The following is a 13,963-nucleotide window of genomic DNA, read 5'->3' as shown; positions in this document are numbered from 1 at the left end:
GTACAAACACGCATGCTCAGAAGCAGAAGCGGTCGGTCTTGTAAACTAGCGTTCGTAATGGAGAATGAACATTCGTGACGTGGAAAATTATAAAATCTCCAAATGCAGTGCACAATTCTCTTCTTCTTTAACAGGATAATATTGAAGCTGCTTTGCTGGTGATACTGATGGAGTTATTGCAAATGAATTTTCAAAGGCTTTTTTTAAAGTGATATCAAGAATAATATTATTATGTTTTTTGTTTTTTTTATTTGTGCAAGTTACCACAACACCATTATCCTGTAGTTTTTAAGATCAAAGATACAACTATGTTGTTGTCCCTTGTTAATTTTACATTGTATTTTTTTAAAATGTAACTGCCTACTCCCAAACTGTCATTTGAAGTAAAACACATAGCCAAGTATTATTCTACACTATTTTTTTATTGTGCATTAAAAAAAAAAAAAATTAGACATGCTATCTGCCAATACAACCAAAAAGTGCATTCTATGCATCCAAAAGTATAGAAAATATACCAAATCATTATTCAACCAAAAAAATAATGTCAAAGCAATAACTCCAAGGCCAATAATAAATAACACGTTATCTCCTCCGATTCCACAACATGTCTGGTTGACGAACAGCCGTTCAGAAACTAACTGGAAAGCATGAAATGAAAAGCGCTAAATGAAAAACGCAAAAAGAAAAGCGCGAATCAACACTCATCAAACTTCTACTAACACGAAATTAGCAGAAGGAGCCCAAAGGGTGGCGCTAAAGAGCTGAAAAACCACATAGTATGTCTAGTACGTCACTGCGTTCGTAATTGTTGGCCAACATTTGTGTGACTGTGTGTATGCAAGACAAGCCCTTCGGACAAAATTCCACGGTTTTGTTGTCAGAAAGTCCGATCGTGTGTACGGGGCTTTAATCTCAGGTGGCAACAAGCTCTGCTGAAAACAATGGATTTTCTCTTGTTCATGCATTGTGTCTGTGTGGGAAAATGTAGCAAAATGCCTGACAAAGTATCTGGTGGGAACAAACCTTTAATGAATATATTTGTACAGCTCCTGTTATGGCCTGGTGTATCAGGCTTCCGTAGAGCCTTCTAGAGAAAGCTTCTATTGATTGAGTCTTACCATTACCGGCAGTGAGTTATTCATAGCCCAAAGCGTCATGAATGGCATTATCTGCAAATGTATTTTCCCATCACCTCCTGGAATTGTGGACATCCAACTTCCCACAATTCCTCATTTCAACACTGAAAAACAAATGTTCACTGCCTCTTGTGATCCTTTATTATTTCCCTTGTTTGTACCTTCGGCTGTGTAGAATTGATATTTATTTTCATTATATGTGAAGCTGTAATATATGTAACAGAAAAATCAATGATTCTACATTTTTTATTTTGTAGCTTTAATGGTAGATTTACATTTGGTCTACATTTGATTTCCCCGAAGTTGCTGGAGAATGTGAAATTTCATTTCTGCTCCAAAACTGTACAGAGTCTTCTTATGACTTATGGTCCATTCAAACTGTTAGCCTCCATTACGATCAGCAGGGAATCCATGAACAGATCTTCTCCTTAAAGTGGTTGTAAACCAGAAAATAAAACAAAAAAAACAAACCCTGTAAGACAAAGGCATAATGAGCTAGTATGCATTGCATACTAGCGCATTATTAAATGCTTACCTTAGATCAAAGCTGTTTGCAGCGGCACCACATACCCCTGTGACTGGTGACATGGGCCCTGGAGTTGTTTCCGGGTTCGCGGACTCCGGCGCTGTGATTGGCCAGAGCCACGATGATGTCACTCAGGAGCTGCCAGTCACAGTACGGCTGCTGAAGAAACGGCACGAGTGGCCTGTTTCTTTAGTGCACATGCGCTGATGACGTCGGCGCAAGTGTATATGGTAAACATATCCTAAACCATGCAGGTTCAGGAGATATTTACAGTACCTACAGGTAAGCCTTATTATAGGCTTACCTGTAGTTACAAGTATTGTTTGTATAGTTATATCCAACTTAGGTAGACACCTGGTATCAAACACCTAATCCCAAGAAGTCAGATGTGCAAAAAGGGTTGGAGGGGGATTATCACGGTGCTTACAGATAATAATGGAAACCATCCATATATAAAAATATATAGATTTATTGTAAACATGATTAAAAACCGAACATAACAAGTCTTTCAGTTTTATTGGACATCTCATTATGGTGGTTATGTGTGAAGGGTTCCAGTTGAACAAAGATTAGATATTCGTATGATATCCCGACATGTTTCGCCTTGTGGCTTCATCAGAGGATATACGAATCAACCAATGAATACGAGAGACACCTCAAAGCCCCCAGGAAGGTCACCACTGGAGGAAGGACCACCAAGAGAAGGAGCCACCATGCGGCCACAGTGAACACACAACGACCAGGTTAAAGGAAATGTATTCAGAGCTTGCACAAGAGGGCGCCTGTATGTGGAACACTATGTGTCAAATGGAGATGAGTTTAACTAATGCTGGCTAGCAAACAAGTCCTGTTCGCAGGTCGCCCCCTGATCTCCGGCGAAGATCTTTAAATATGTATGGATTCCATTATTATCTGTAAGCACAGGGATAATACCTGTCCAACCCTTTTTTGCACATTTGTAGGTACAAGTGGTGTACCGGGGTTTACACTTAACCGGAGTGAACAAAACAGATTTCACTTTTGTGACATTCATGTTTCTTCAGCTTTTTTTCCTCCAGCTTGTGATTGTAAACAAATAGATTAATGCTGGATAGATGGACTGTTAGAGAAATGGACAGATTTGTTTGCAAAAATTTTTCCCCCCTTTTTTTGTTTCTCTCTTTTTTTCTTCTTTTGTCGTTTTGTCTTACTCTTTTTCTTTTTCTTTTTAGTCTTTGGTTTGTTGTGTTTTTAGGCAGATTCTTGCCCAAGTGAAGTCATAGCTACCTAAGTACATTTGCTTTTCTTGAATAGGTGGTAAGACATATTTATATTGATCTGAAAGGATTGTCTTTCTCTATTAATGTCTTGACATATGGGATCTAGGTAATCCAGATTATGGGCTTTTTGTATGTGACTTTGCAAATTATCTAATAAAATTAATCATCGGCGCACAACACAGTAAATTTCTCCTAAATGGCGCACGTTTAGGAGATATTTCCAGTACCTATAGGTAAGTCTTATTCTAGGCCTACCTATAGGTACAAGTTCCCCATGGAGGTTTACACCCACTTTAAATCCCCTTTCTTCCCCAATTTGATGATTGGCTTGAACTTCAGCAAGTCCTCTTCACCACGTCTAGATGCCTAAATGCATTGAATTGCTGCCATGTGATTGGCCTATTGTCACCAGGAAAGGAAGGCACAGACATCAATTGAAACAGAAGTTCTGACCCTATTCTTTTAAAAATGTGTTTATGTTTTTGTTTCTGATTGGAAGATTTCCCATTACTCCCTATGGATATGGACACAACAAAAAAGTCCTGAGGGAGGCTAATACTTCTCCACTGTATCCAAAATATAACATTTTGGCTGAAGTTGGAATTTACTAGCTGAGAATAGCTTTTTGCACTTTAGCTCTACGGATATTACAAGGTTGGAAGGGGAATCCTTCTCTTGAAGCACATTGTGGAAGATCATAGAGAAACCTTTCTCAACCAGGGTTCCATGGAACTCTAAGGTACCTCCAGAAATTGCTAGGGGTTCCTTGACCAATTAGTAATTTTTGGATAAATTATCACTGACACCAATGAGTTTTTTAGCCATCAGTCATTCTTCCCAGTGACCACCACCAATATAAGCTGGTCTTTCCACCACAGACCACCAATCTAAGGGGAAGCTTCTTTTCAGACCACCAATGTAGCGGAACCCTCACTGATCAACATTGTAAAGGGACTGCTAGTGTAAATGGGTGGGGGAGGACTAACATTTTACAGACTTTTCTTCTGCCCATTAGCATTATTTCTTTCATTTCATTATTATTACTGAATAATTTTGTCATATAGAGCAGCCCTTGGTGTCAACTACTCTAAACATTCCTATTTTTTAAATTTTCTTTATACTTACAAATTATTTCATATTAATTCCCCATGAGCAGTAGAAGTAATCCTTATTAGCAAGGCTTCACTGAAGCCTAAAAGTTATCTCATAGGGTTCCTCTGTGTTAGAAAGGCTGCCATAGGCTGTCATAGACCTTGCTGAGCAGATATTTATATACCCAAATTACGGATTCCATTGAAATAACCTCACCATCAGACCTGTCTATATGTGTGGTTATCAGAAGTCCACTAACATATTGGGAAGTATCTGAGTATCTAGCTTGTGTTGGAGACCGCACTTGACTGACTAGATTGGTCATAGGTTCTGAGTGGGTATTCGTTTTAGCAAAAAGGAAGGGATGCCTTCCGGTGGATAGTGCCCAATGTTGGATGATGGTGATATGCCGTCTTGGGGATTGGGCTGCTGCCTTTTCTGTGTGACCTTCTAAAATATGGTTCATGGACCTTTATAAAAAATTAGCAACATGTACATCAACCCAACACCTTCTTCAGGGCTGTTGCTGTGTGTATTTGGTTGGAACAATTACCATGAGTGGTAATGTTGGATCAAGGTTTCTAAATGGCAGGATGCCAGCTTTAGTTTGCTGCCTATACAACTAAAGCTTTAGTTGTATAGGCAGCAAACTAAAGCAGGCATCCTGCCTTTCCGAAGCCTTGATCCAACATAACCACTCATGGGAATGTTCCCACCAAATAGACAGCCCTGAAGAAGGGAGAGTCTTTTCCCCTGAAACACATTGGCTTGATGTACATGTTCCTAATTTTTAGTAAGGCTACTTTCACACTAAAAGTGCCAGGCGTTAGCGGTAAAGCGCTGCTAGTTTACAGTGGCTTTAGCTGCGCTTTTTGGCCGCTAGTGGGACGCTTTTAACCCCAGCTAGCGGCCGAAGAAAGGGTTAAAAGTGCCTGTGTTGTGGTGCTTCAGAAGAGCTGCCCATTCATTCCAATGGGCAGAGGGCTGTTTAGGAGCGCTGTATAGAGCACTCCCAAACCACCCCAAAGATGCTGCTTGCAGGACTTTTTTTCCCATCCCGCAAGCGCAATACACCAGTGTGAAAGAACTCGGGCTTTCCCACTGGGGTGGCATGGGAGGTGGTTTTCAGGCACTTTACAGGCGCTATTTTTAGCGCTAATGCCGCGTACACACGATCGGACTTTCTATCCTACTTGGTCCGGCACACTTTCCGACGGACTTTGTCCGCCAGGTGCGCCGGACTTTAAAACGGACGGACTTGCCCACACACACCCGGACTTTCCGGCGGGCTAAGTCCGCCCGTCTTTCCGACGGACTTTCGCCGGAGTTCCGGCGGACTTTCAGAATGAACGGACTTGCCCACACACGGACAAGTCCGTTCATTTTGAACGTGACTCAGGTGCGACGGGACTAGAAAAGGATGTCAATCTTGCCGTTTTTATCGGCGAGATTGACACCTTGCGAGCCCCGTCGCGGGGCATACCAGGCCCTTAGGTCTGGTATGGATTATAAAGGGAACCCCCTACGCCGAAAAAACGGCGTGGGGTCCCCCCTAAAATCCATACCAGACCCCGATCCGAGCACGCAGCCTGGCCGGTCAGGAAAGGGGGTGGGGACGAGCGAGCGCCCCCCCCCCTCCTGAACCGTACCAGGCCGCATGCCCTCAACATGGGGGGTGGGTGCTTTGGGGGAGGGGGGCGCCCTGCGGGGCCCCCCCACCCCAAAGCACCTTGTCCCCATGTTGATGAGGACAAGGGCCTCTTCCCGACAACCCTGGCCGTTGGTTGTCGGGGTCTGCGGGCGGGGGCTTATCGGAATCTGGGAGCCCCCTTTAATAAGGGGGCCCCCAGATCCCGGCCCCCCACCCTATGTGAATGAGTATGGGGTACATGGTACCCCTACCCATTCACCTAGGGAAAAAGTGTAAGTAATAAAACACACTACACAGGTTTTTAAAATATTTTATTAAACAGCTCCGGGGGGGGGATCTTCCTCCGGCTTCGGGGGTCTTCTTCCGGCTTCGGGGGTCCCTCCGCTTCATCTTCTCCCGGCGTCCGGTTGGTTCTTCTCCGCTCTCTTCTCCCGGTGTTCCTGTTCTTCGGCCGGCTCCTCTGCTGTCTTCAAGTAGCTCTCTTGCCAGCAGAGGTCCGGACTTCTGGGCTTCTGGGCTTCTGGGCTTCTCTTCCCCAGATGTTGACACGACGCTCTCTCCTGCTGGACTGCTCTCCGAGGGCTGCGTTGTGACTTATATAGGTGGAGACCCCGCCCCCTTTTGATGTCACAGTCCCTGGGCATGCTGGGACTGTGACGTTTTAGGGGGCGTGGTCAACATCACCCAGTGACCACGCCCCCTAAAACGTCACAGTCCCAGCATGCCCAGGGACTGTGACATCAAAAGGGGGCGGGGTCTCCACCTATATAAGTCACAACGCAGCCCTCGGAGAGCAGTCCAGCAGGAGAGAGCGTCGTGTCAACATCTGGGGAAGAGAAGCCCAGAAGCCCAGAAGCCCAGAAGTCCGGACCTCTGCTGGCAAGAGAGCTACTTGAAGACAGCAGAGGAGCCGGCCGAAGAACAGGAACACCGGGAGAAGAGAGCGGAGAAGAACCAACCGGACGCCGGGAGAAGATGAAGCGGAGGGACCCCCGAAGCCGGAAGAAGACCCCCGAAGCCGGAGGAAGATCCCCCCCCCCGGAGCTGTTTAATAAAATATTTTAAAAACCTGTGTAGTGTGTTTTATTACTTACACTTTTTCCCTAGGTGAATGGGTAGGGGTACCATGTACCCCATACTCATTCACATAGGGTGGGGGGCCGGGATCTGGGGGCCCCCTTATTAAAGGGGGCTCCCAGATTCCGATAAGCCCCCGCCCGCAGACCCCGACAACCAACGGCCAGGGTTGTCGGAAAGAGGCCCTTGTCCTCATCAACATGGGGACAAGGTGCTTTGGGGTGGGGGGGCCCCGCAGGGCGCCCCCCTCCCCCAAAGCACCCACCCCCCATGTTGAGGGCATGCGGCCTGGTACGGTTCAGGAGGGGGGGGGGCGCTCGCTCGTCCCCACCCCCTTTCCTGACCGGCCAGGCTGCGTGCTCGGATCGGGGTCTGGTATGGATTTTAGGGGGGACCCCACGCCGTTTTTTTGGCGTAGGGGGTTCCCTTTATAATCCATACCAGACCTAAGGGCCTGGCATGCACCGCGCTCACCGCAATAGGAAAATTTGTTTTTCCTATTGCAGAGAGCGCGAGATGCAATACCCTGCCCTCGCGTCGTATCTGGTCCGTCGGACCAGCCTACACACGAGCGGGCTTTCCGTCGGACCAGCACACACACGAGCGGACTTTCCGCCCGAAACTGAGTCCTACGGAAAGATTTAAAACTTGTTTCAAATCTAGGTCCGGCGGGCTTTTGGGAAGAAGTCCGCCGGAAAAGTCCGCCGCCGCCCACACACGGGCGGATTGTCCGGCACACTCTGGTCCGCCGGACCAAGTATGCCGGAAAGTCCGACCGTGTGTACGCGGCATTAGACGCCTAAAAAAGGCATTCAGTGTGAAAGTAGCCTAAAGGTCCATGAACCATATTTTGGACATCACATTTCTCTGAACACTGGACTCGCCTTTCTTTTTATCTAAGACTAACATATTGGGGGAAATTTACTAAAACTTGATCGTGCAAAATCTGGTCCAGCTCTGCATAGAAACTTCTAGGTTTTATTGTCAAAGCTTAAACAAGCTGAAGTTAGAAGGTGATTGGCTACCATGCACAGCTGTACCTAATTCTGAGTGCTCCAGTTCTAGTAAATCAACCCCATTGTGTCTAGTCATTACCAGACCCCACCAAGGGTGACGATGCAAGGACAGACCTGTCAGCAAGAGCAAAGGGCAGTGTGAGACTTGAATTACACACCATGGAGATCTAGCACAGTCTTTTGCACCAGTTTGCCTGTTGTGGGACACTGTTGGTGAAAGTTCATGTTCTGAGAAGAAGAGACCTTCACAGTTGGCTGCAAAAATTGTCCAACATGGTAGAACATCTCTAAATATTTATATATGTAACCTCTGCAAAGGTTATAGCAAGAGATGCTCAAATATTGGAAATGTGGCCACAGTAAATGCCTCAGTAAACAAAATCTCCTACTTTAGCCTTCTGGAATCATAGAAGCATCAACATAGGTCATTAACATTTAGGATAGCCAATAAAGGGTTGCACTTTATTTTCCTTGCTGCTTAGTTCTGTCAGCAAGTTTCACAGCAGAGCGGTTTTTATTTATTAGATGCAATTACCAAATTGGATTAACTCCAGCGTTTTGTTTGATACTATTCAGCATTCACCTAGTCACTTGTCCTCCATCACCAGTTCATGGCTTACACTTGACATTGTGCAGTATACTCCATATATCTAATCTTTTCTATTCCAGAGTGACAGACTTCTTATCAAAGGAGGGAAAATTGTGAACGATGATCAGTCATTCTGTGCAGACATATACATTGAAGATGGCTTAATAAAGTAAGTGAGAGGCAATAAATTACAATTTATTGTATGATTCTAGTAAACAATACATTTTGTGAGATGTGTACCTATGAAGGTTGAAGTAATTGGTGCAAATAAATATTATTCTATTCCCCTAGATAGCTAGTCTATTAAAACTCTGATCAAATGTTACTGTTGATATCGCTATAATACAAGGTTAACTATGAAACCAAGCACACGACTTAAAGTGGATGTAAACCCGAATTTTTTTTTTTTTTATGTCATAATGTAGAGTATAAGATTTCCTACCATTTGAGCCCAGTCTTGCCACAAAGACTTAATCCAGCTCTGAGCAATCCTCTTTTATTGTTTAGCGAGATAAAACTTGACAAACAGAGAAAAACTTTGTCAAATCCTGCCCCTTGCTGTGAGTGACAGGTGATTTACATATCTCGTGCACTAACCTAAGACGTGCGTTATTTTTTAATTCCCACCCCCACTCCTTTCTTCAGCAGCTCTGCAAGGATTGGCTGTTCCACACCTCAGCATGATTTGGCATGCTGAAGTCATGTGGTTACTTTCCTGTCTTTTCATTGGATGTTAGAGATCATAGCAGAAGTTCAGTGTAAGAAATACACAGGAGAAAATGCATATTGACAAGGGGAGTGTAGAGGTGGGCAGGGAGTCTACTGACATCATGACTCCACCCACCGAGCTCCAGACCCACCCACAGAATATGCAGTTTTTCGGGTCTCATAACAGACAGAGGGGAGACATTTGACAGGTAAAGATACAGGAGGCATGTATATCCTTATAGATAACCCCTATGGCAGTAGTTTAGAAAGGATGACATTGGGTTTACATCCAATTTAATAAAACACAGTCTTTTTTATTTTCCAAGAAAATAGGAAACCGCTAACATGAAAATACTAAAGAAAGATAATACAAAGCATATAACACCAGAACATATAATACAAGAATATCAAAGATACTTATCACAATGCTTTCCTCAAGGTTTTGTTTCGTCAGCTGGGCTCAGATGGCAAAAGAGATAGCTCTTTAACTTGTTCAGTCCATTATACTTCAGTCATACACCATCCAGACCCAACCCCATTGCCATCCCATCTAGACATTTGACGAATCACATATTTACGGGGCAGTCCTCCTCAATATATTATATTACTGTCCGTCCTGCTGTATTGGTCTCTAGGGGCAGCATTGCCCATGTCTATGTATCCTGGTCAATCTTCAATGCCTTTGATCTTTTGGTCTTCTGTAGCAGGACATTCATCAATCATATTTTCAGCTATGGTCCCTTTCAAATTTGCGTTATAGCAACAGACGGTCCGGAGCCAAGAGCTGTTCAGCCTTGATGGAGGCCTGATCTCTTCAAAGACATTCCAGACCGCCCCCAGGAAAGCAAATGCTTGGTTGTATCAACCAGAAAGAAACGCCAGAAATATGATATTAAATCATGTTGCCTTCCAACAAAGGTGCACTTGTGGTATTACTAGTCATATACAGAACACTGCAGCAAGAAGAAAATGACATGTTAAATTGAACAACAGTGCTTAAATAATTCTAGATATGGATATTTGATACATAGTTAAACTTTTTGAATGAATGCAAAGCGTTCTCTGAATGAAGTGAAGAGCACAATGTTACCACCCCACCTCTCCACCACATTCAATCAGAGGATGCTTTGCATTTTTTCAGAAAACTGAATACCCATACTTGGTAGTAACAGATATTGTCGCTAGCTGCAATGGAGGAAGATGTTATTAGGGAGTGCTGGCCAGGTGAGTATAAGTAAGTGGGTTGGGGGGGGGGGGGGGAGTTTGCAGATTCACTGTGACTTTGCCCTGCACAGATAAGTTGACTGCATCTCTTTATTCCTGTCTTGTTGCTTGTTTGCTTGTTTTTTGAAGGAAAATCAACAGCTGAGCCCTGTGCACTTTGGATATTATAGCCTCCACCCATTGTAGGCTGAGCTCCTTGCTCATAAGGGAGAGCCCCCCCATAATCACATTTTCCATAGATTATTTAAAACTTTATTTGGGGGTAAACTGGTGGCATTATTTGCCCTATGAAATGCTATCTGAATAATATTAGCCATGGGGTGCATGTGGTATGATGTGTTGGTCTTACAAAAACCCGAAAACATTGTCTTATCTCCTTCATTGTATTGTTCTAGACAAATTGGGGAAAACCTGATTGTTCCTGGTGGTGTTAAGACCGTTGATGCCCATGGCTTGTTGGTCATACCTGGAGGAATAGATGTCCACACGAGACTACAGATGCCTGTGATGGGAATGATAGGCGCAGATGACTTCTTCCAGGGAACTAAAGCCGCACTAGCTGGAGGCACTACAATGATTAGTGAGTAAACCAATGTGGGACTTTATCCTAAAGCAGGGGTGTCCAACCTTTTGGCCTTCCTGGACCACATTGGAAGAAGAGGGATTGTCTTGGGCTGCACGTGAAATACACTAACAAGGATAGCTGATGAGCTGAAAAAGTCAGGCAGATCGAAAGTTAACAATCACTTATATAGATAATGTACCTATCTGAGTAACAAAACTTCATATTTTTGTAATAATTTTTATTATAAAAGTAAAAGAGGGCAACTAAAACTATTGCGATATTGGACATTGTTTTTAATAAATTAACGCATCAATATCTAATTCAATGGACGTAGTAGCAAGTCTCAATGAGTTCTCAGGGTGCTCATCAGATATTTTGATTCTAATTTTGCCCTCCATGTGCTTCATTCTTGAAAATAGTTGCTCAAAAATATAGGTGCTGCCGAAAACTGAAGACGTGAATAAGGCGTGATTGTGAAGAATGGGAGATTTTTCGTGGGAAGATAAAACGTATAAAAGTCAAGTAAAGTGATACTATTATTATTATTATACAGGACTTATATAGCACAAACAGTTTACGCAGCGCTTTACAACTTGAGGGTAGACAGTACAAATTCAATACACTTTAATACAGTAGGAATCAGAGGGTGCTGCTCCTTAGAGCTTACAATCTAAGAGGGAAGGTCAAGAGATACAAGAGATAATAACTGCGGGGATGTGCTGATGGAGAAAGTAAATGTACAGTTGTTACGTGGGGGCCAGATAGGCTTCTCTGAAGGGACGAGTTTTCAGGGATCGTCTGAAAGTGGACAAAGTAGGAGAAAGTCGGACAAATTGGGGTAGAGCATTCCAGAGGATGGGAGAGGCTCTGGAAAAGTCCTGAAGGCGAGCATGGGATGAGGTGACAGGGGAGTTAGAGAGCAGGAGGTCTTGGGAGGAGCGAAGAGAACGATTAGGTTGGTTTTTTGAGACTAGGTTAGTGATGTAGCTGGGGCCAGGTTGTGGATGGCTTTGTAAGTTATTGTTAGTATCTTGAATTTAATTTGTTGGTAGAGTGGCAGCCAATGAAGGGATTGGCAGAGGGGTATAGCAGACGCTGAGCGGTTTGTGAGGTGGATGAGCCTGGCAGCAGCGTTCATGATGGACTGAAGTGGGGATAGCCTATTTAAAGGTAAGCTAATGAAGAGGGAGTTGCAGTAATCGAGGCGAGAGATGACCAGGGAGGGGATTAGACGCTTTGTGGTGACATTGGTTAGGAAGGGGTGTATCTTCGAGATGTTGCGGAGGTTGAGGCGGCAACTCTTGAATAGCAATAGGATATGGGGCCGAAAGGTTAGTTCGGAGTCCAGGATTACACCTAGGACCTTGGCGTGGCGGGACAAGTTGATAGTTGAGCCGTTGATATTGGGACTATCACATTTTTCTTTGGCTGCATGTGTTTGCTAAGTGTAAATGCATTTTTACAAAAAAAAATTCCCCCAAAATTTTACATTTTTAAGTAAGTTTACAATTTTGTGTTGGGTTGCATTCATAGCTGTCTTGGGACACAGGTTGGACACCCCTTGCCTAAAGTGTATATAAACTCTAAGGTTGATCTTCTCTTATTTGCTTTCTTTTGGTCTCTTAAACTAATCATTTAAATAGTTTTGTTATATCTGTTCAGTAAGTACAAACAAATACCTGTTGATACTGCTCGAAATCCAGTGAGCTCATACTTTTCTGTCATCTATATGTGTGCTGCACTTATCTGCCAAATCAGTAATCAACTCTATCCTGTTCACTTCTGTTAACTACCAAACACCAACTCCTATGTTATAGCAATGATGAGAAGGGAAGGTCTTCTGTATTCCACAGAAGTCATTAGGCAGGGCTGATAAGTGATAGAGCAGATAAGTACAGCACAGGAAATTTTGAAGTCACTGAATTTCTGGCAGGAACAGCGGGTATTTTTTAATTTTTTTATGCACTTTTTTTGGACCACCTACAACACAAGGGAAACCATGCTGTTATCCAATACATAAAGAACAGTGAGTGAGTGTTGTTACCCTAGGACAAGAAGTGTGTTTATGTCAGGATCACCGGGTGAAGGTAAAAGGAAAAAAAAACTATGCCAACTGTATGGTTGGTGTGCTGGTAGCTAGAAGGGCCAAGCAAGGGTTTTTTTTTTAGTTATTGCTCAGCATTACATGGGCTGCAACCTTTTCTGATTGGTAGAGTCAAATGTTTATTAGGCCCCTTTCACACAAGGCGGACTCCGCTTCCACGGAGCCCGCCTCGGTCCGCCGGCTAAGCGGGAGATCTCTCCGTTGATCTCCGCTGAGCCAGCGGATGACAGGTCCCTCTCTGCTCACTGAGCGGGGAGGGGCTTGTCAGGCGCCGCTGCCGCCTATGGAGGGATCGGATGAAAACGGACAGCATGTCCTCACCTGGACGTAGGGCCATCCGTCTGCTTTTTGCGGATCGGACCGGGTCGGATGTCAGCGGACATGTCTCCACTGACATCCGTCGATCCATAGGCTAACATGGAGCGCCCCTTCAGGTCCGCCATCAAAACTGACAGGCGGACCTGAACGGTCCGATCGTCTGAAAGGGGCCTTAGAGTGCAGTAGGCATTTATAGTATGACTGAATTAGTGTGATAATGAATTATAATGGTTACATGTCTGTGTATCTACAAGTATCTTAAAGGAGTTGTAAAGTCTCAAGGTTTTTTACCTTAAAGGGTAACTAAACCTTGTTTTTTTTTTTAACCACTTAAGCCCCGGACCATTTGGCTGTCCAAATACCAGAGCACTTTTTGCAATTCGGCACTGCGTCGCTTTAACTGACAATTGAGCGGTCTTGCGATGTGGCTCCCAAACAAAATTGATGTCCTTTTTTCACCACAAATAGAGCTTTCTTTTGGTGGTATTTGATCACCTCTGCGTTTTTTTTTTTTGCACTATAAACAACAAAAGAGCGTCAATTTTGAAAAAAAAAAAAAAAACGCATTATTTTTTACTTTTTGCTATAATATATACCCCCCAAAAAATATATAAAAAAAACATTTTTTCCCTCAGTTTAGGCCGATACGTATTCTTCTACATATTTTTGTAAAAAAATCGCAATGAGCGCTTATTGAT

The 13,963-nt window shown here is 43.8% G+C and overlaps 1 protein-coding gene across 4 annotated transcripts in view; it reads left to right on the top strand.

Annotated features, from left to right (window-relative positions):
* DPYSL4 (dihydropyrimidinase like 4) overlaps window positions 1-13,963 on the top strand; it is an 82,702-nt gene that overhangs the window by 15,397 nt on the left and 53,342 nt on the right. For all 4 annotated transcript variants that reach the window (XM_073595675.1, XM_073595676.1, XM_073595677.1 and 1 more), the window contains exons 2-3: window positions 8,427-8,515; window positions 10,674-10,858. In XM_073595675.1, the coding sequence (XP_073451776.1) occupies window positions 8,427-8,515; window positions 10,674-10,858 (274 nt within the window). The remainder of the gene's footprint in view (window positions 1-8,426; window positions 8,516-10,673; window positions 10,859-13,963) is intronic.

Source organism: Aquarana catesbeiana, linkage group LG08 (genome assembly GCF_042186555.1).
Source record: "Aquarana catesbeiana isolate 2022-GZ linkage group LG08, ASM4218655v1, whole genome shotgun sequence".
In the NCBI taxonomy this organism is placed as follows: Eukaryota; Metazoa; Chordata; class Amphibia; order Anura; family Ranidae; genus Aquarana; species Aquarana catesbeiana.
Note: the sequence above shows the minus strand (reverse complement) of the source record. Positions and strands in the feature narration are given on the sequence as shown.